Source organism: Ovis aries, chromosome 17 (genome assembly GCF_016772045.2).
Source record: "Ovis aries strain OAR_USU_Benz2616 breed Rambouillet chromosome 17, ARS-UI_Ramb_v3.0, whole genome shotgun sequence".
NCBI classification, from domain to species: domain Eukaryota; kingdom Metazoa; phylum Chordata; class Mammalia; order Artiodactyla; family Bovidae; genus Ovis; species Ovis aries.
Genome location: NC_056070.1, coordinates 8433427 through 8457402, shown reverse-complemented (window position 1 = coordinate 8457402; position 23976 = coordinate 8433427). Strand labels below are relative to the sequence as shown.

The 23976-nt window shown below is 38.6% G+C and overlaps 1 protein-coding gene across 1 annotated transcript in view; it reads right to left on the bottom strand.

Moving 5' to 3' along the window:
- IQCM (IQ motif containing M) overlaps positions 1-23976 on the bottom strand; it is a 594059-nt gene that overhangs the window by 337116 nt on the left and 232967 nt on the right. Inside the window, exon 11 of the mRNA XM_060400977.1 lies at positions 13021-13079. Within this exon, the coding sequence (XP_060256960.1) occupies positions 13021-13079 (59 nt within the window). The remainder of the gene's footprint in view (positions 1-13020; positions 13080-23976) is intronic.

Genomic DNA, 23976 nt, shown 5'->3' with positions numbered 1-23976 from the left:
AATTGAGGCAAAAATTTTAAATAATTTAAATATCTGAATGAGATGTGTTTCCTTCTGAGCGCTCCACACTCTTGTGTTCTGATCATGCCTCACAATGCTAGCCTGCCCTGACACAAAAAAATGAAGAACCTTCCTTTTTGGATGTTGTTCAGTCACTAAGTCATGTCCAGCTCTTCACAACCCCAAGGACTGCAGCATGTCAGGCTTCCCCATTCTTCACTATTTCCTGGAGTTTGCTCAAACTCATGTCCATTGAGTCAGTGATGCCATCTCATCCTCTGTTGCCCCCTTCTCCTGCCTTCAATCTTTCCCAGCATCAGGGTCTTTTCCAATGAGTCAGTTCTTCACATCAGGTGGCCAAAGTACTGGAGTTCAGCTGCAGTATCAGTCATTCCAATGAATATTCAGGGTTGATTTCCTTTAGGATTGGCTGGTTTGATCTCCTTGCAGTCCAAGGGACTCTCGAGAGTCTACTCCAGCACTACAGTTCAAAAGAATCAATTTTTCAGTACTCAGCCTTCTTTATGGTCCAACTCTCACATCCATACTAGTCCCTTTGATGAGATAGACATTTGTCAGTAAAGGGATGCCTCTGCTTTTTAATATGCTGTCTAGGTTGGTCATAGCTTTTCTTCCAAAGAGCAAGCGTCTTTTAATTTCATAGCTGCAGTCACCATCTGCAGTGATTTTGGAGCCAAATAGTCACTGTTTCCATTGTTTCCCCATCTATTTGCCATGAAGTTTAAGGGACCAGATGCCATGATCTTAGTTCTTTAAATGTTGAGTTTAAGCCACAGCAACCTCTAACTAGATCATATTAAAGGGTGGAGGCTGATAGTCTATTTAGAGCCTCTGAGGATACTTGTCTTCAACAGTTTATTACCTAAAGTGCTCTAACCAGCACCTATCCAGAAATGCAAATGACACAGTGGCCTGGGAGGGTTTCTTCTGCCTACCCCACACCTGACTTTCCTAGGAAGACATTCTCCCAGTCTATCAGGCCATATCTCTGGAAAGATGAGTTTTATTTTTGCTGTTGCTGCTTAGTTTCAATTTTCCAACAGCTCTTCCTCAAAAAAAGAAAATTTTAAATCCCATATTCAGTTCAAAAAATGAAATTATTCTTTCCTGCATGTATTAACTTTTTGGAGAAGCACTATTTATTATGAATTAAACCAAAATTATCATTTCACATCACACACAGCCAAAAGGAAAAACTGGATTTGTTCAAATTTAATTGATTCTGCCTATATGGGCAAGATAATCATGACACACTCCCAGGGAATTCTCTCTGATACAAGCATTAAAACACCATTTTAATGTACATACATGTTTTTATCTGTAGGGCACTTAAAAAAATTACCCTGGAAGATGTCATAATGACTAGGGTGTTTATGCCAAAGGTGTAATGGGAGCTGATTTTTCTGTGACAGAATGACCGGAGTTGTCCATTTATCATGAGCTTATCTATGCAATAGGGAACATAATGAGTTGTCTAGTCCTTCTCCCAAAATATTCATTTATTCCTCTTGAGGTAGCCCTTTGCTCTCAATCCAAACTTTAGTCAGTTATGGAGGAGAGCTGAATCTATCCACTGCCATCTGTCTCTCTCATCTTTGATCAGAAAGAACAATGAAGATCAGTGCCTGTCCACAGATTTGTCCCTAGAATCGAGTTTTAGGTAATGAAATAAATCCGCACAACAATTCAGATGATTTTTAAAAACAGCTTACAATATTATACTGAACCTGTTATTGCCAAACACCTATGTCTTTCAGAGACTGTCATTTCCAGGAACTGGGGAGACCCTCGAGCAAGCACACTCGGTGGATCAGAAAGCAGGTCAGCTTTTACTAGAAAATCAGGAACTGTGGACAGAGCAATCTGGAGAGGGATGGGGCTTGTAATCCCTCTCCCCAGGCTTCTGCTTCCCTATTCTCCCTCTGGATGAGTTCTTCCATGGAAAAAGTAATTGAAACTCTGAATTTCCTGTGAAATGAGACATCCATTCGTCCTCATTTCCCTTTTGTGGGTCAGATTACTGTGATTTAGAGATGAGAACTTATGTGATCCCTCTCTCATTGTTCCTCTTGCCGTTTCTCGGGTGTTTTCTTTCTGACTCCACACAGGAACTGTTACCAATAAAGTCTGCTTCTTTCCCTGACAGGTTGTTAATGGCATCAACAAGGTGAAATTAGTTTTTATAACAGTAGACGGAAAAAAGTATTCATTGACCAAGGAACGGAGAAGCAGGTCTTGCTCTAAAAGCACCTTCTCCCAAAGACAAGGACAAGCTTTTCATAGGAAAGGGGGCTAAAGGGACAGAATGGGGCGGAGGTCATGGTCACTTAGGTTCATGGAAATGGGTGGTGATTTCCTGGATCAGGGTCAGTGCCTCTTTTCTGCCCTTTTATGGTCCTTTAGAGTTTGCCTCAGAAGCAGATGGAACCAAAATGGTGACCTTGGGCAAGGATTATAGCATTAAAGTGAAAGTGAAAGTGAAGTCGCTTAGTCCTGTCTGACTCTTTGCAGTCCCATGGACTGTAGCCTACCAGGCTTCTCTGTCCATGGGATTTTCCAGGCAAGAGTACTGGAGTGGGTTGCCATTTCTTTCTCCAGGGGATCTTCCTGACCCAGGGATCGAACCCAGGTCTCCTGCATTCCAGGCAGACGCTTTACCCTCTGAGCCACCAGGGAAGCCCTGTAGTATTAAAAGGAGATGATAAAGAGTTGCAGAGCAGCGGTACTCAGCTGTTTTGGCACCAGGGACCGATCTCATGGAAGATAATTTTTCCATGGACCAGGGGGCTGGGGGAGTGGAGTGGTGGTTTGGGGATGATTCTCACAAGAAGCACGAAACCTAGATTCCTCACAAGCACAGTTCCAAACCATTTTACTCCTGAGAATGTAATGCTGCCACTGATCGGACAGGAAGGAGAGCACAGGCAGCAATGCAAGCAACGGGGAGCAGCTGTAAATACAGATAACACTCTGCCCACTGCTCATCTCCTGGTGCGTAGCATGGTCCTTAACAGGCCATGGACTGCTAGTGGTCCATGGCTCAGGGGTAGGAGACTCCTGTTATAGCAAGATCTCCAACCCAATTTTGAAGTTCAGACAGCTTATACCACTTTCTTGTGGTTAAACTTCTTGTTCATGCCATGTAAAAACAGCTAGAAAATACAGTCAGTTTGGTTTCCTGCAAGTTTTCTTAGAAATGAGTTGGGGGTGGCTGTTTTCTCCCTCCCTTGATGAAAGCAGGTGTTCTTATGTTGTTTAATATCAGACTGTATCAGTTATCAATGGGATAGTATGTGAAGAACTGAAGAAAGCCGTAGTGGGGCCAAGAGCCAGAATGTGTACAAAATGAATGTCATGCCATTCTGAATTCACTTCCTTTATTTTAATTTAATTTTATGAATATTTTTGTTTTCACTAGATTGCTATACCATGGAATGATTTATAATGTTTCTGAATTTCAGGAGGCTAAATTTCAAGCTTTTCATAAAATCTTTGCAAATAAGGTAGGGAAATACAGGCTGACTGGCTGATCTTGAGTGGTCCACTGAATAGTGTCATTACTAGCTGAGATGGTGAATATACGACAAAGACACGGGAAAGGGAATACACGATAATTTCAGCTTTGAGAGATGGTTATTATGGGATAATCCAGGGAAGAGATTCAGGAAGGAGTAGAAAGTCTGAGATAGGAATTATAAATGCCTGTAAGGGAAAAAAAAATTATAAAAAGGCAGAGAAAAGATCCAAAATTTTAACTCATGCATTGAACATATATATATTCATTTACTCACTCATTCACTCATTCAGTGTAAGTTGCTCTTTTAACACTGGGGATACACTAATAAATAAAATAGAACATTCCCTTTCCTCATTAAGTGTATGTTTTAGTAGGAAAGACAGATAGTAGTCATAGTAAATAAGTTAATAATAGTCTGTTAAAAAGCAATGTATGCTATCATAAAAAATAAAGCAGGTAAGGTGATTGGGAAGTGCTATAGCAGCAGCAGCAGCAGCAGCAGGGGTAGAAATGGCAATGTTAGTGTATGTTTTGCAAATAAGATCATCTATAAATGTATGGACACCAAGTGGGTAAAAAGTGGGTGGGATGAGTTGGGAGACTGGGATTGACATGTATATACTATTGATACTAAGTATAAAACAAACAACTAAATAGAACTGACTATATATCTCAGGGCATGCTACTCAGTGCTGTGAGGTGACCCAAATGAGAAAGCAATCCAAAAGTGAGGGGATATATGTATACAGGTATGTGTGGCTGATCACTCTGCTATACAGCAGAAACTATCACAACACCATAAAGCGTGAACTAATCATCTCAGGCAAAGGTAACACGGAGCTAAATCCAGTGATGAGATGTGATAGCTGTACTTGTAAAGCTCTGTAGCTGGTTAATGTATACGACTGTACAAATAATTCCTCAGACTCATGAGGATGGTTAGTACATTTCCTGCAGCATCATAGGTACCACATAACAATTCTCTGGGTCATCACACCTCTATACTCTGAATTCCTTGAGAGAGATTACTTTTCCTTGTGTGCCTGGCAATATATAGTAGATGAAGGGAAGGGAAAGAAAGAAGGGATGGCAAAAGAACAGAATGGGGACCTATCAGAATCTAAGAAAGTTTGAGGGTTTGCTTGTTTGGGTTTTTATTTTTCAGAGTTGAAGTCAGTGTGACTATTTTCCTTAAGAAATGGAATCACCAAGTTGACAAATGACAGGCTTCATGAATTGATCTAGGCTACTACAGTTTGGTTCCACTGAACACTGTATTCATAAAATTACATTTGAAACGCTGTATTCTGCCCCAAGCATCACATTTCAAGAGGGATGCTTTTCAGGATGGTAAGCACCCATGCCTTTCCTCTGTTTTTATCTCATCTCCCGTTATGGAATTGTACTTCTCCTTCTCCAATCATGTGACTCCTCTATGATTTGCCTGCTCATGCCATCCAAGCTGGAAGGTCAGCCAGAATATTTCTACGTAAAGTGTGAATGTGTCTGTGTCTGTGTGTGTGTAATAAGAGCTTTTTCTTTTTGGTAAGACCAGGAAGTAACTCAGTTACAAACAGCTGGAAGCCAGTCATTTCCCTTACCACATGGGGAACAACTCTGTAGTAACAGACTTTAATTGTTCCAAAGAGGGACAAGCAGAGATGTAAAATGAATGAAAGGAGAGCACATCCTAAGACATTACTTGAGTCTATTGAATCCACTGAGTCTAAGATGCTGAACAGATTCCCCACTATACTCTACACTCTTGGAATTTCCACTTACATGAGCAAATAGCTAAATATCATTTTGCTTAAGCTAATTTGAATTAGTATCCTAATAAAGATATAGATAGTTAGATAAAGAGAGAGACTCTAAAAAGAGAAAATTGGTAACTAGAGTGGTTTCAGAAAGACTGACTCAGGAGCAGTGGTTACCATTTCAAGGTAGATAGGCGCTGAGCCGCACAAAGAGAACTGTCAGGATCAGAGCACTACTTAGAATGAAATGGGATTCCACTTGAACAGAGTCATTACTAGTCCCTGGATTCTTCAGCAAGAGGCTATGTAAAAGACTCGCCCTTTGGATAGTTTCCATAGGAAATCTCTACGGTTTCTTAAACTCTGATATTCTATAATTTCCCAAAGACAAAACACACTAAAGGAACCATCACTGGAGAAATATCATCCACTATAAATTCATTTTCAAAAAACTCTTAGCCTCTACTGACCCAGAAAAAAAGTTGTTCACAGAAGATACTATGAACAAGCTAATATTACATTGAGGGCATGTGTGCTAAGTCACATCAGTCATGTCCAACTCTTTGAGACCCTATGGACCGTTGCCCTCCAGGCTCCTCTGTCCATGGGATTCTCCAGTCAAGAATACTGGAGTGGGTTGCCATGCCCTCCTTCAGGGGATCTTCCTGACCCAGGGATCAAACCCTGTGTCTCTTAAGTCTCCTGCATTAGAAGGTAGGTTCTTCACCACCAGTGCCACTATTAGTAGATAACAAATTTCAGAAGAGATCACAGGAAAGTCATTAGGTGGTAAATTGTAAAAGTGTTTTGAGATAAAATGGGTGGACTTGACCCATTTCAGGAAAAATGATGATGGACAAGTGTAGTAATTTTAGAGACATAAAGGAAAAATTTTAATGGCTAAATTTCCAGACTTTGAAATGTGAATTTCATACTTCGATATGCCAGGAAATGTACAGCATTCTATAATATCAAAAAAGAGGAAATTTAGAATTCTTAGCACAATTTTGTCTTTTAGTAACCCATTGGTGAGTCATATCCAGCAACTTCTACCCTTTTAGTTCAAGCATGCTACAAAATAGAAAGGGAAAGCATACAATTATTCCTCATCTACATATTTACACAAACTATCTGGATTCTTGGGATCCTAATGAATGAAAAAAAAAGAGAAACAAGATTTATAAAATGGTACACTTCATTGATGGCATATACAAAAAATAATGTTTACATCATCCAGAATTAATAGTAAAAAGGTGGAAGGCTGATTACCATCTTTTGAACTTCTTACAACTTGAACATTATGAGTCAACAACAGAATGTTTTTCCTCTATGAATTTAAAACTTATCAATTGTTCTATTCGATGCTTAGAAATCAGTCATTTTCAAAAGCAATTATGTACTTCAGAAATTCACCAAAAGGAAAATTCATCGCTAAAGTCAGATGAACAGCTCACTGCAGAAAGATATCAAAAGAGAATAAATGTTTTGTTTATGGAATACCATGGTATATCTAAATGAAGGTGATACTATTTGCAATACAGCCAGAGTAGCCAAGGAAATTCAAGTGGACCTCGAGAAAGATATATGAAGAATATCTTTCGCACAGAAAATAAAAGTACAATGTCACTGTAATACTATAATAGATTACAATCCTGGTTCACAATTTTTGCTTAGATATTGAAACCAGTTCTATTTGCCAACTGTAGAGGGTTCCCCCAAAGCTTGTGGCTAGAATTCCATCATGTTTTTCTTTCCTATAACTAAGAAGAGGGGGAAAAATCAATTCATATTTATTGTAGCCTGGCAATGATAATATATGTATGATGTAATTTCGCCCTTTAAATGAGAAAGTACTTTAGAAATTGAACAGTACCCTTCTAAAGTTGATTGATATCTGATGAAAGGTCATAACATACTGTGTCTTATGTAGACTTTAAGGAAAACTCTAGCTGAAAATATATGAGAAATTTCTAACAAGAAAAAAATTTAAATACAAGTTTAAAGAGTTTCAGCATTTGGATTCTAAGGGCTTCTCGGATAGCTCAGCTGATAAAGAATCCACCCGCAATGCAGGAGACCCCAGTTTGATTCCTGGGTCAGGAAGTTGCCCTGGAACAGGGATAGGTTACCCATTCCAGTATTCTTAGGGTTCTCTGGTGGCTCTGAAGGTAAAGAATCTGCCTGCAATGCAGGAAACACTTGGGTTTGATCCCTGGGTTAGGAAGATTCCCCTGGAGGAGGGCATGGCAACCCACTCCAGTATTCTTGCCTGGAGAATCCTCATGGACAGAGGAACCATGGAATTTCTGATAGAAATGGTATAGGATTTCAAATAAACAAGAAAATCTTAATAGTGTTTCACTTAAATATTTTCAATGAAATATGTCAGCATATGAAATATTTACAGTTTTATATCATTCACTTGTGTTTGTTGTTGTTCAGTCGCTAAGCCATGTCCAACTCTTTGCCACCCCATGGACTATAGCCTGCCAGGCTCCTCTGTCTGTGGGATTTCCCAGGCGTGAATACTGGAGTGGGCAGCCATTTCCTTCTCCAGGGGATCTTCCTGATCCAGGGGTCGAATATGTGTCTCCTACACTGGCAGGCGGATTCTACACCGCTGAGTCACCAGCGGAGCCCATATTGTTCACCACTTCACTTCATCTTCACATTGCTTCACTTTTATCTCTCTCTCTTTCTCCAGAAGCACTCTTATACATGCTAATTCATTAGTTTCAGTCTACTTCTCTTAAGTAATCATCAGAAAGGCTGTTAAAATTTAAGACACAAACAACATAAAAACAGCATGACTGAGTAAGAACACTATAAAATGAGGGTTGGATTCTAGTAACAGTTTTTGTTTGTTTCTTTCTTTTTATGTGTGACCTTTCATGACCTTAAAGAAGTGACTTTAATCTTTTTAAATCTTCATTTTCTCAACTGAAAATTAAAGAAGGATTGAATCAAGTGCTCTCTAAACTTCCCTTCAGCCATCATCCTCTAAAACGTTCATGATATCCCTGCAAAAATTAGCTAGATGTCCCTTCAAAACTTTGCCACAGCTTTTTATGCGGCAACAGATGGCAGACGGTACAGGAAAATGTTTCACATTCAGAGTAGCTGCTTGGCTTCAAGAAAATAAAAACAGTAAGCACTCACATTTCAGACTGTACAATTTTTATCATTGAAAAACGGGACTAAATTTTAATTTAGCAATACCTATGAGGAAAAGAAAAAGACTTCCCAATCAAACTAACCAGATAAGGATACTTCTAGGAAAAAGCCTTACACAAGAAAATAAGGTAACACTATCAACTAGTTTAAAAATGTACATAGAGTATTTTTTTCTTTAAAGCTAATCTTTTTGTGAAAAGGGTTTTGATGACAAATTCAATTTAATAGACATGAATTATTCAGATTTTCAATTTGTTCTATGTAAATTTCGGTATGTTGTCTTTTTTCAAGAATTTTTCCATTTCATCCTTGTCTTTGAGTGTGATAAGCAAGAAGTTACTCATATAATCTTTTATCTTTTCACTGTCTATAGACTATATAGTGATTCCACTTTTTTCATTTTTAATATTGGTAATTTGTCTTTTATCTCTTAGTTTTGTTAGGAGTTTACAAAATGTATATTCTTAAAATTTAATATTTTCAAGAACCAACTTATGGCTTTGTTAATTTGGTGTATTGTTTCTGATTTCTATTTCATTGCTTTCTGTTTTTATCTCTATAATGAATGTTATACATGCATCTAAAAAATGTATATTCTACAATGGTTGGCTATAGTCATCTATAAATGCCAATTTTATCAAATAAGTTGAAGGTTTGTTAAAATATGCTGTATTGTTATTTATTCTTTTTGTATTTTACTAATTTTCCTATCAATTACTAAAAGAGGAATGTAAAAAAATTTCCAGTCATAATTATGGAGGTATCCATTTTATTCTTTAATCCTGTCAGTTTCTACTTTATCTATTTATGTTGTTCTGTCACTAATCCATCTTTGACTCTTTGTGACCCCATGAACTGCAGCATGCCAGGCTTTCCTGTCCTTCACTATCTCCTGGAGTTTGCTCAAACCCACGTCCATCGAGTATGTGATGCCATCCAACCATCTCATCCTCTGTCATCCCCTTCTCCTGCCTTCAGTCTTTCCCAGCATCAGGGTCTTTTCCTATGAGTCAGCTCTTTGTGTCAGGTGACCAAAGTATTGGAGTTTCAGCTTCAGCATCAGTCCTTCCAATTAATATTCAGGACTGATTTCCTTTAGGATGGACTGGATGGATCTCCTTGCTGTCCAAGGGATTCTTAAGAGTCTTCTCCAACACCACAGTTTGAAAGCATCAGTTCTTCAGCGCTCAGCTCTCTTTATAGTCTAGCTCTCACATTCATACATGACTACTGGAAAAACCATAGTTTTGATTAGATGGACCTTTGCTAGCAAAGTAATATCTCTGCTTTTGCTTTTTAATATGCTGTCTAGGTTGATCATACCTTTTTTCCCGAGGGGCAAATGTCTTTTAATTTCATGGCTGCAATCACCACCTGTAGTGATTTTGGAGCCCCCCAAAATAAAGTCTGTCACTGTTTCCTTTCTTTCCCCATCTATTTACCATGAAGTGATGGGACCAAATGCCATGATCTTCATTTTCTGAATGTTGAGTTTGAAGCCAGTTTTTTCACTCTCCTCTCACTTTCATCAAGAAGCTCTTTAGTACTTCTTCGCTTTCTGCCATAAGGGTGGTGTCATCTGCATATCTGAAGTTATTGATATTTCTCCCAGTAATCTTGATTTCACCTTGCACTTCATCCAGCCCAGTGTTTCTCATGATGTACTCTGCATATAAGTTAAAGCAGGGTGACAATATACAACCTTAATGCACTCCTTTCCTGATTTGGAACAAGTTTGTTGTTCCATGTCCAGTTCTAACTGACCTGCATACAGATTTCTCAAGAGGCAGGTCAGGTGGCCTGGTATTCCCATCTCTTGAAGAATTTTCCACAGTTTGTTTGGCTCCACACAGTCAAAGGCTTTGGTGTAGTCAATAAAGCAAAAGTAGATGTTTTTCTGGAACTCTCTTGCTTTTTTGATGATCCAATGGACGTTGGCAATTTGATCTCTGATTCCTCTGCCTTTTCTAAATCCAGCTTGAACATCTGGAAGTTCACAGTTCGTGTACTATTGAAGCCTGACTTGTAGAATTTTGAGCATCACTTTGCTAGCGTGTGAGGATTCTTTACCAGCTGAGCCACAAGGGAAGCCCTCTCCACTCCTTAGGTGTTGGCATTCTAACATTCCCATGGAAATCTGAGGTTTTTACTAAGTCCCTGTCATTTGGCAGGAGTTGAATTCCAATTTCTGCCTCTCTCCATGGTGAAGAGCAACCGAAAATTCTGCCTAGGCTTTACATTCCAGAAATGTTCAAGGAGTTTGTCTCATTCACCCTGTCCTTAGCATCTAAAATAGCAGGTTCTTAATGTGTGTTGTCAAGTTAATAAACTATGAAAGACTGAAAAATAATTTCCCAACAGGATAAGATACAAATCTGTTTTTCCTTCTCCTCTGGAAATTGTTCATCAATTCAATTATATTTTCTGAGTATCCACTATATTCCACAGATTGTGCCATGAACTGTATATTTAAGCATTTTTAGAATCAACCATCCCTGCCCTAGCAGAACTTGAATTTTTAGCCAGGTATCATTCTGACATAGCCATGACTCTGCAATTAAAGGACCTACATTTGAACCCAGTTCCCTCACTGACTAGCTGAGTGGCCATAGGTAAATATTCAACATGTTTATCCATCAGTAACATAGTGAAAATAAAAATACATCATGTGTTGTTATGGGCGTTATATGCAAGTACTTTGTACAAGATAAACACAGAATGATTGCTATTACTAAATTCATTATGAGACTAGCTCTCAGAAAATATCTAATCTTAAATTGGATATTTATTTATTAGATATTTAAATAATTGCACTGTATTATTTCATGTCATATTTGGCCTAGATTCACCATATAGTGCAATTCTATAGTGCTTGAACTTTAGAGTCAGATGTGTTTTGAAATTCAGATTTTGTTTAAAAGTCTAGACAATTGATATAGCATGTATGCCATACATTATATAACACTGAAGTATAGTCTGTGGCATGTCCCACCATTAAATATATTATTAATTAATATAACTAATGTTCATATGTATGCAACACTGGAATATTCGCATGAAGTGGAAAAAGTGTAGACTATGAGTAGTCATAATCACTTGTTATTTCAGCCAGGTTTTGATGCTAAAGTTTTGGCACCGTCTGAGGTGACATCAGCTTTCAGTTTCTGGAGCTTTCCAGATTTGGCATTATGAATGAGGGATTATGGACATTGTATAGCCACACCTTAAGAATAATTGAGAGAAGGAATTAAGCAGGATGTCTGGTAAGAGAAAGTAGCCTGAAAAATATATTTGAATAAACCTGTATTTACTAAGGGGTTAGATTTCCAAACTGGTTGCTTCTGGCAAATTTTAGTCTCCTGGGTTTCCCTTCTACTAGCTGCATTTCTATGGTTTGACACAGAGCTTTGCATCAGGGTGGTACAAAAACAATATCAGGTGAATTAATAAATGAATGTATTACCAAAGCAAAATAAAGCACAAGTTTGAAACCTCTCCTTTTCAGAGACTTCACTATTAGCTTTCAACAATCCCTTCTTTCCACGTCACTCTCCAATCTATCTCACAAAATCAGTTAGTTTTTCACAAAAGTCTGTCAACAAATTTGCTACACAGAGAAGCAGAGCAATCTTAAGACTCTCTCAGAGTGACTGAAAAGCATGCTGTACCATAGCGGATTGTAGTGCATCAGTTCAGTTCAGTTCAGTTCAGTTCAGTTGCTCACTCGTGTCCGACTCTTTGCGACCCCATGAATCGCAGCACGCCAGGCCTCCCTGTCCATCACCAGCTCCCAGAGTTCACTCAAACTCACGTCCATCGAGTCAGTGATGCCATCCAGCCATCTCATCCTCTGTTGTCCCCTTCTCCTCCTGCTCCCAATCCCTCCCAGCATCAGAGTCTTTTCCAATGAGTCAACTCTTCGCATGAGGTGGCCAAAGTACTGGAGTTTCAGCTTTAGCATCATTCCTTCCAAAGAAATCCCAGGGCTGATCTCCTTCAGAATGGACTGGTTGGCTCTCCTTGCAGTCCAAGGGACTCTCAAGAGTCTTCTCCCACACCACAGTTCAAAAGCATCAATTCTTCAGTGCTCAGCTTTCTTCACAGTCCAACTCTCACATCCATACATGACCACAGGAAAAACCATAGCCTTGACTAGACAGTCCTTAGTCAGCAAAGTAATGTCTCTGCTTTTGAGTATGCTATCTGGGTTGATCATAACTTTTCTTCCAAGGAGTAGGCGTCTTTTAATTTCATGGCTGCAATCATAGCTTCTAATAAACCAAACTACTGAGACATCATGCGGCACTGTTTAGAGAGTGCTTTACTAGCCACTGTACACCATAGCCTGGTCTACTGAATGAGCAACATATGCTCAAAAAAAAGAACTGTTTTCCCTTGCTTCAGTCAAACTAAATGGGAACTTTGAAAAAGATATGTTCATACTGTGAGCTTTCAACAACCTACACTTCTTTAAACCAGATACTTAAGTCAGGATAAAACCAAAGCAAGCACATTAATTTAAACATTCATGCTATCATATAAAAGGTGTACCTGGGTTGTGGCTTTGACTCTGGCTTTACAGATTGTTGTTCTTTTTTAATAAAGTTTTTCTAGAAAAAAAGAAAGAATTGACACAATTAGGAAAACAACTTCACTGTCAATAAAATTTTAATTCCATTGATGTTCTATTATATTAATCAAAGGAAAAAAAGAACTGTTCCATTATACTAAATATTAAAAGCCTGATTATACTATATATTAAAAGCCTGAACAATGATATACACACATATGTCTAATGTGTTCATGTTAAGTCGCTTCAGTCACGTCTGACTCTTTGCGACCCTATGGACTATAGCCCACCAGGTCCCTCTGCCTGTAGGATTTCCCAGGCAAGAAAACTGGAGTGGGTGGCCAAGCCCCCCTCCAGAGGATCTTCTTGACCCAGGGATCGAAGCGTCTCCTGCATTGCAGGTGGAGTCTTTACCACTGAGCCACTGGGGAAGCCCCAGTTATGAGCCTAAAAACATATATAAATAAGTGTACTCAGCAGCATATGATCATAGAACCTCCTCCAGCATCTTTTGGCCCCCAGGAATATAACTCCTACTGATTATTTCAGTGAACAAATATCCATAAAGATCTACTACAGATAAGAATTTACTTACTTACTTATTTGTCCTTATAAAAATATTAAAGTAACTTCCAAAAATACAGTATGTATTAAAAAGAAAAAAAGAATATCACGTTGAAAGGAAATATGAATAGACAAATAATGTCAAGTGTTTCTGCTTTTGCTTAATGTGTTACACAGATTTGTCTTTCAAATTTCTAGCTATCAAAATATTGTGGCCTAAACTGTGTTCCCCTAAGATTCCTATGCTAAAGTCCAAGTCCCCAGATGTGATTCTATTTGGAGATAAGGCCTTTTAGGAGGTAATGAAGATTAAATGAGATCATAAGGGTGAGGCCCTAATCCAATAGGACTGGTGACCTTTTAACAGGAAGAGGGGCCACATGTGTGCACAAAGAAAAGGCCATGTGAGGACACGGCAAGAAGAAGACATCTATAAGCCAAGGAGAGAAGCCTCAGGGAAAACTCACTCTGTCCCAGAACTAAAAGAAAACTAACTTCCATTGTGTGAGCCACTCAGTCTACAGTGTTATATTATGGCAGGCCTGGCAAACTAAAACCCACAGTAGCAAAGAAAGCACAGCAGTTCCAACACTCACAATGTCTATGAGAGAAGCACAGGCATTTTCTGTGAATATTTTTTCCATTAGATTAACTTTTCCATTAGACTAACTTTGAAGATTAACTTTTCTTCTAAAATTTCTTCCACGAGTACTTTAAAGGAAGCCTGGGATAATGGCATGGTCAGCTTCAAGAGCATCTCTTCAATAACGACACCTGAGTGCTTATTACAGATCTTTTATACAATCCTTCAGTACCAGACAACAGGTGAAAGAACAGCTCAGAAAGATAATTTTTCCAGATCTCGAGACTGGGCCATTCCCTCTCTGGTCATTAGGTGTGACCCAAAGCTTAAACTGATGCCTAGAGGCACTGCATACCCAATTTATAATCCGCTATGACAATTACTGTGCAAAAAATAGCTTTTGAAGATGGCCTTGAATGGGAGGAATCTGAGGCAATCTTGTTAATGAGTGAAGATTAATGGATTTTGGATTGTTGGCATTGTCTTCCCTCTCAGACTCTAGAAGAAGTCAGTACCAGCAAGTGTCTTGGCTATGGATGTGTTTCTGAAACCACAAGGAAAATATTTATTTTAGTTTTGCTTTTGAAGTTTCAAGTATATATATTTCAGCAGTGTTTGGCAACTGGAGTCAAAGAAGTCTCTTCTATAAAACCTCAAGATATATAAAGAGTAAATGTAAACATGAAATATGGAAGAAATTTGTATTTGTATTGCAATAGCAAATGGCAACCCACTCCAGTGTTCTTGCCTGGAGAATCCCAGGGATGAGGGAGCCTGGTGGGCTGCCGTCTATGGGGTTGCACAGAGTCGGACATGACTGAAGCGACTTAGCAGCAGCAGCAGCAGCAGCAGCACTCAGTTTTAAGACACAGAGTGATTATTTTAAATATATTAAACAAATCATAAACCTCTCCTTTGGAGTCAAGCTTCACTCTATCCTGTAGTGAATATTCTCCTGAATGCAGTCTGACTTGTATGTGTAAATTTTTATTTCACGCCATTCACTTTTTAAGTTTGAAGATTAACTTTTCTTCTATAGTTGCGTTAGAATACAATAACAACCTTGAGAAGCACTTTGGATCATCTCTTGACTACTTGTTACTTTCAGAACTCCCTGATCATGTTTTCTATTTCAAAGCAAAAAATCCTCCTCAAAAGTAATATTGTACTTTTTAAAATGTATGTGTTCACATATAGGTGATAATAAAACATGAAACAGGATCTATATTTTAAATATCACCCTCAAGCTGTTCCATGACACATATTCATGGCTAGAAAAATAATACTCATGGCTATACAAATTATTTTTTAACCTATATATTCCATACTTTCGCACAAAACAAAGTGCTTGGCTTGAAACACACTGTCCTTATAAGATACTACTATGTACACTTGCCAACCTGATTTTTTAACTGCCTCCTTCTCTGGCCACATGACATACTCTCCATTATGAAGGGTGTCAGATATAAAGGTCATTCAGCAAAGCAGCCTGACAACCATTCCTTTTTTTAAAATGGTGGTTGTAAGACATAGACTAAAAGGCAGCCATCCCAACTTCAGGATTTTTAAAACTTATTTATTTGTCTGTTCTGGGTCCTAGTTATGGTATGCAGGATCTTTATCAGTGGCAGGCGAATTCCTAGTTGCAGCATGTGGGATCTAGTTCCCTGACCAGGGATCAAATCTGGGCCCCCTGCAGGGGAGTGTGGAGTCTTGGCCACTGGACCACCAGGGAAATCCCTCAGACAAACAGTCTTGAGGATTTTTCTGACTAAAATGTTCTCTGATTTTTTTCCAATGACATCTATTGTTTCTTTTTTTTCCTACTTACCATAATTAGAACTTAAGGGGTTTGGGGTCATCTTTTTGCAAAGTTACTAGCAGTCCTTTATTTAAGGGTTCTTGTTTTTTTACTTAAGTCTTCGTTTTCTCCATACCTATATGTTAAAGTTGCAAGTCCATTTTGCCTTGATGTTTCTATTCCATTCTCTCTCAAAATGTTTCTTCTTACCACAGCTGCCACCTGTTTCTCGAGACCTCCTCAAGGTCCTAGTCTCTTTATGGCAATGCATTTCAAGCGACACATTCTAAATACTTGGTTGAAGATGTAAGTCACTTATTAAATACTCATGTCAAATTTCCAATGTTTTTAACTACCTGTATTGATTTATTTCAAACCTTTTTTCAGACTCCTTTCCCACATATTTTCTCAAACCCCACAATTTAACTGGCACCAACGTGTGATAATTCACATAATATTATTACATCTCAAACTTCCTTTCAGAAGCAGCTGTCTAATGTACCAATTCCCCCTTCTTTCCAAATCTCATCTGGAATTTGTGTTTTCCTTTTGACAATGCTGCTAATTTCTCTCACAGTTTAATGATTAAATTTTTGCACTGATTAACCAGAGATGCAATATGGAAAAAAGCCTTTCATTCTGTACCTTCACACTAGCCATGTTTCTATGTTACTACTATTAGCATCAAATTCTGCAACATGTTTGCAGTATAAAGGTCATCTATAATTGGCACATTATGCCTCCAATACTTTACCCTAAAATGTAGTTAAAGGGTATTTTCTAAGTGGCAAGAAATTTTCATAGTTTTAAACAGCTTTGTGACCCTACCAAAATCATATATAAACACGCATTTAAGGTAAATGAAATGTTTGTTTAAAAATAGGTAACTGTGAACAGAAAATCACTAATCGCATATACATGTAAAATTACAAATTACACATTAAAACATGTGAAGTAAACTGAAAAGCTTTTTCTGCCAAGCTTGAATATAAACATTCCTGTTTCCCCAGCAGAAGTCAGTCATGTCAGCAGCACATTCTGTGAAATAGCAGTGAGTTGCAGTCCTTACACTGCTACTGCTTCTTGATAAGAAATATTAAAAAAAAAAAAAAACTGTCAATAAGTTGCACACATGCAGAACCAGAAGGCACAAAACACATGATTTTGGAATTTTTCAGAAGTCATTTTCTTTACATTGTTGTATTTAAGCGTTTCTTTCTAAAAACACACAGAAAGAACAGGAAAGTCTTCAAGCCACAGAATCACCCCCAGGAAGTTGCGATAGGCCCAGGTAACCCCTAGTTTCTCTGAACTTGCTCATGGAGCCATAGTTGCCTCCACTTTGAAGGTGTTCTCAAGTGTGGTGTTTCCTTTACGTTCCTTATGAGAAGTCAGGGGAGTGCCACAAGAATGCTGGTCACTTGGTCATAGCCATGGCCTCAAAAAGTCATTCAACTTTCAGATGAGGAAAGACTGAAGACAGCAGCCCAACAAAACATAGGTTGGTCATTTACCAATCACAAGACAAAATGTCTTTAATCTCCAAGGGAAATCAAGACTCTGATATGTAGGACTTTATTCTTGCCTGGAAAATCCCACGGACAGAGGAGCCTGTAATGCTGCAGTCCATGGGGTCACTGAGTCGGACACGACTGAATGACTTCACTTTGACTTTTCACTTTCATGCATTGGAGAAGGAAATGGTAACCCACTTCAGTAATCTTGCCTGGAGAATCCCAGGGATGGGGGATCCTGGTGGGCTGCCATCTCTGGGGTTGCACAGAGACGGACACGAATGAAGCAACTTAGCAGCAGCAGCAGCAGCAAGGCTAACATGCTGGCAATACAAAGATGGTAAGAAAGAGAAGTTTACATCCCAGTATAAGTCCCTCTCAGGGTTGAAACTTATTTGTAAAAGATATAATATGACTGTTATTTCCTGAAGCATGTTCATAGCAACAAATCATAGGATAATACTACAATACATTCTAGAAATAAAAATCAAAGATATTTTAAATGCATAGGATGAAGGGAAAGTAATGGAATTCCTATCTGGTCAAAAACAAGAAGAAATGTTGAATTTACTGTTGTATGAGTTCTGAGACTTGTCTCTGCCTCAGGGATTGTGTGGAAATTTTAGACAACCTAGACCCTGGGTTTTAAAGAGTTCTGCACCTCCTGAGAAATCTGTATGCAGGTCAAGAAGCAACAGTTAGAACCAGACATGGAACAACATACTGGTTCCAAATTGGGAAAGGAGCATATCAAGGCTGTATATTGTCACCCTACTTATTTAACTTATATGCAGAGTACATCATGTGACATGCTGGGCTGGATGAAGCACAAGCTGGAATCAAGATTGACAGGAGAAATATCAATAACCTCAGTTACGCAGATGATTCCACCTTTACGGCAGAAAGCAAAGAACTAAAGAGCCTCTTGATAAAGTGAAAGAGGAGAATGAAAAAGCTGGCTTAAAACTCAACATTCAAAAAGTGAAGATCATGGTATCTGGTCCCATCACTTCATGGCAAATAGATAGGGAAACAATGGGAACAGTGAGAGACTTCATTTTCTTGGGTCTCTAAAATCACTGCAAATGGTGACTGCAGCCATGAAATTAAAAGATGCTTGCTCCTTGGAAGAATGACAAGCCTAGACAGTGTATTAAAAAGTAGATGTATCACTTTTCTAACAAAGGTCAATCAAGTCAAAGCTATGGTTTTTCCAGTAGTCGTGTATGGATGTGCAAGTTGGGCTATAAAGAAAGCTGAGCACTGAAGAATTGATGGTTTTGAACTGTGGTGTTGGAGAAGACTCTTGAAAGTCCCTTGGACTGCAAGGAGATCCAACCAGTCCATCCCAAAGGAAATCAGTCCTGAATATTCATTGGAAGGTCTGATGTTGAAGCTGAAACTCCAATACTTTGGCCACCTGATATGAAGAACTGCCTCATTGGAAAAGACCCTGATGCTGGGAAAGATTGAAGGCAGGAGGAGAAAGGGCAACAGAGGATGAGATGGTTGGATGGCATCACCAATTCAATAGATATGAGTTTGAATAAACTCCAGGAGTTGGTGATAGACAGGGACGCCTGGCGTGCTGTAGTCCTTGGGGTCACAAAGTCGGACATGACTGAGTGACTGAACTGAACCGACTCAATGGACATGAGTTTGAGCAAGCTCCAGGAGTTTGTGATGGACAGGGACGCCTGGTGTGCTGCAGTCCTTGGGGTGGCAGAAGTTGTACATGACTGAGCAACTGAACTGAACTGTGCCCTCTAGTTGAAAGCACTGGAACCCAGAGCATGAAAAAAATGTAAGAGTTGAAAACACCCTGTAAAAGGCTAGGGACTAGAAGTGCAATATCTTTAGCATATAACTGGGATTTTTAAATGTCTATGGGGTGAGAAAGAAAGAGAAACAGAAAGAGAAGGAGATATCATGAGTCTACCTGTCTGTCATGGCCTTGGCTCTGGGTGAAGAGGGGGCAAAATCCCCTCCTAGGAATTTCTCAGGGCAACACCTCATTCATAAGGATTTGGTGCCTCACTTCACACTATCTGAAATTCCCTAAACTTTTCCCCCACCCCACAAAAAAAGGCAGCAAGTTTAGAGTAAAAGGGTCCCAGGTTGTTGGTGGTGGTTGTTCTGTCCAGTCGCTAAGTCATGTCCGAATCTCTGCAACCCCATGTACTACAGCAAGCCAGGCTTCGGTAGTTGGCAGTCCTCTAAAAATGTACCTGGTAAAAGCAAATATCAATCATAAAGAAAAGTGTAGCTTAAATTAAAGTTTCAAAGAATTTTCATAATAAAATACCAAGAAAAATGAGCTCCCAGTCAGAAAATAATCAAATATAAGAAATAATATTAAAAAGCAGAGACATTACTTTGTCAACAAAGGTCCATCTAGTAAAGGCTATGGTTTTTCCAGTGGTCATGTATGGATGTAAGAGTTGGACTATAAGAAAGCTGAGCACTGAAGAATTGATGCTTTTGAACTGTGGTATTGGAGAAGACTCTTGAGAGTCCCTTGGACTGCAAGGAGATCCAACCAGTCCATCCTAAAGGAGACCAGTCCTGGGTGTTCATTGGAAGGACAGATGCTGAAGCTGAAACTCCAATACTTTGGCCACCTGAAGTGAAGAGCTGACTCATTTGAAAAGACCTTGATGCTGGAAAAGATTGAGGGCAGGAGGAGAAGGGGACAACAGAAGATGAGATGGTTGGATGGCATCACTGACTTAATGAACATGGGTTTGGGTGGATTCCAGGAGTTGGTGATGGACAGGGAGGCCTAGCATGCTGCAGTTCATGGGGTCACAAAGAGTTGGACATGACTGAGCGACTGAACTGAACTGAACTGAAGCAATCAAGGTGTCAGAAAAAAAGAACAAGCTAAACATTCAGAAATTTTAGGACTACAATACCCTAATTAAGATAAACAGAATACAAAATAAGAATGAGTTTCCTTTTCTATATGTTCAGAAAGGACATATAGAAGGACATATTAAAGGACCCCAAGTCATCAAAGTTGACCAAGCTAATTTGGAAAATAACAACTAGACAGTGTAAAAATGAAACATATGATTGAAATAACTGAGAGCTAAATGAATAGCAAAAGACAAGAATGGATACAGAAAAATATTTAAACTAATCTAAAAATAGAAATCAGGAAGGGAAAAAAAAAGACCCAGGATGCAGCACTGAGAGGCAGAGAGATGGCAAATACGAAAAAGAGGGAAAACAAGAAAGACAACTGAATGGAAGACAACATATATGTAAGGAGAGTTTCATAAAAAGTTTTAATCAGAGTTTATACAGAAAAAAAAAGGAAGAAAAATACCACTTAAAGAGATAGTGACAGAAATTTTCTTTTCCCCATACTGCAGAAAGACACTGATTTTAGGAAGCCAAATAAAAACCAAGCAGAATAAACAGAAAACCACACTTATACATCTCATCATAAAACAGCAGAACAACAATGAAGTCTTTAGAAGTAGAGAACAGAGACACATTACTCACAGAAGAAAGATAATTGGATAAACATCTGCCTTTTCAATAGAACAGTGGCAGTCAGAAAACATGGAAATGATAACCTCAATGTTTGGAGAATGTATTATTGAGGATAAAAGTAAATATAATATGAACAGAAGCTTTCTGCCAACTGACCCTTACCGAAAGTGAGTGAAGGTCACTCAGTTGTGTCCAACTCTTTGTGACCCCATGGACTGTAGCCTGCCAGACTCCTCTGTCCGTGGCATTGTCCAGGCCAGAATACCAGAGTGGGTAGCCGATCCCTTCTCCAGGGGATCTTCCCAACCCAGGGATCAAACCCAGGTCTCTCGCATTGCAGGCAGATTCTTTATCAGCTGAACTACCAGGGAAGCCCTTACTAAAGGTACTTCTAAAGGACATAGTTGAAGAAGGAAAACCATCCAATAGGCTTGTGATGCTAGATATAAAGTGAAAGTGTTAGCTGCTCAGTCGTGTCTGACTCTTTGCAACCTATGAACTGTAATCCACCAGGCTCTTCTCTCCATGGAAATCTCCAGGCAAGAATACTGGAGTGGATAGCCATTCCCTTTTCCAGTGGATCTTCCCAGGGATTGAACCCAGGTCTCCTGCATTGCAGACAGATTCTTTACTGAGAGGGCAGATGAAAAATTGGTAAGCATGTACATAAACCTAAACAGGTAGAGAAGTATAAAACAATATAACAGTTTCTACGTAATTTGTGAAGTTAAATAGAATAAAAACAATAAGAGAGAACTAAACACTAGTAGTTAAGGCAATCTAAGATTTCTGTATGAGGTGGGAAGAGGATAAGTATATTTTAAGTTTAAAGTATGTATTAAAATGTATAATTTAACCACTTAAAAAAGTAAAAACAAGAACATAAATGTCAAATGAGTACAAGGAAAAGTAGTGCTATGTCAAACTTGTACTAGGGACAAAGGAACAAGAGGGGAAACTATGTCAATTTACCAAAAAAAAAAAAAAAAAGATAAAATGGAAAGACAAATGGAGAACACAAAATAGAAAGGGTGTAAATGCACCTACATACATTTTTTAAAATACCACTCTATGGTGTTCACAAAGAAGAAATAAAAGTGGCCTAGAAATGTGTGAAAAAAAAATTTCAGCCTGATTTGTCATTAGGGAAATGCAAATTAAAATTGCAAAGAAATATTTCACACCTTCCAAATTGGCAAAGGTTAAAATTTTGACATATTAAGTGTTGCCAAGCATATGAAGCGATGGGGATTCTGATAAATTGCTGCTGAAAGTGGAAAACTGTTCACTGTGTTGTCTGGTAACACTGAACATACATGCGCCCACTGACCAGCACAGCCAGTCTACTCCAGGCCGCTTGTGGCTAGAGGCAATCAATTATCCAGGTAGTTAATAATCAGTTACTGACTTCCTACTCCCCAGGCCCTATCCACCTGCCTCCCAGGCTAAAGGGATCAATATTCTAGCATCTACATAACCCATTCTCAATGCAATAGGGTGCAGGTTCATATTGATGCTGGGAATTCTTACCCTAGATGGTGTGCATCCATGAAAATGAATAAACCATGGGGGCAGAGGTCAACATTTATGAAGATTGACAGTTCTTAAAAATATATTGTTGGGCAGAAAGAGAGAGAGAATACATTATAATTTCATACACACAAAGTCAAATACAAGTAAAATTAAGCAAAATACTAATTGGAGATGTGTCTAGATGTGCTAAAATTATAAAGAAAACAGGGAAACACTTGACATAAAATTAAGAAGATTGGTTTCTTCAAGTTATGAAGGGAGTGAAAAGACACAAAGAGTTCTGTTTCCTAAGTTTTATAAGCATTTGTTTAAGTTTTATTCTTTAAGATATATATAGAGAGAGCTACAAATAGATATATATATGAATAATACACTGTTTTGCATTATTGACACATAAAACAATAAAATTTTTAAAACCGTGTGATAGAAAAGTTCCCTAAGTTTAAGGTGAATGTCAGTCCTCCAAGAAAGAAAAGAATGAAAAGATTTTGGAAACCTATGTGTTTTCTAAGTTTATTGAGACCCCCTAGGAGTATACGTGGTTCCAGATCTACCCTGTATGTTCTTTGAAATTTCAAAATTCAAGAATGCCAAGCAATGGAACAGCTGCTACCAGGAATGAGCTATCTTATTCTGAAGTTTTAACTGTATGAACCTATAAATACATATGACTTCGCTGGTGGCTCAGTTGGTAAAGAACCTGCCTGCAATGTGGAAGACCAGGGTTCAATCCCTGGTTCGAGAAGATCCCATGGAGAAGAAAATGAAGGCAACCCACTTGAGCATCCTTGCCTGGGAAATCCCAGGGACAGAGGAGCTAGGCAAGCTACATACAATCCATAGGGTCACAAAAGAGCTGGACACAATTATTGACTAAACAACAAAGAATTGAATGCATGGGGGGCAGTTAAAAGCTGCCCCAGCCACTGACTAAAATTTGGCTAACTACCCTTGTTTGAAGCACTTTTATGGGGAATTACATAAAAGTATGCTTCTCAAACTTTATGTGTTTATAAATCACTAAGATCTAATTCTTCAAGAGTAAGGATACACTTGGATGTATTGGCTTACTGAAATTGTAAAGATTACTTTATTGGGGTGAAAGGTCTATTACCTGGCATATTTTCCCAGGCCAATTTTGATATTCACTATTTTTATTTCATTATTTGAAAATGTGTTTCTCAGATCTTTGATTGGTTATAATCTTACTCATCAACATTCACAATAAAATGTATTCCTATCCTGCCATGACTCTAAATTAAGCAGAGAATAGTTGTTATATAGTTGGTTAAGTCATGTCTGACACTGTCTGTGACCCCATGGACTACATCAAGCCAGACTTCCCTCTCCTTCACTATCTCCCAGGGTTTGCTCAAACTCATGTCCATTGAGTCGACAATGCCATCCAATGAACTCATCCTCTATCGTCCCCTTCTCCTCC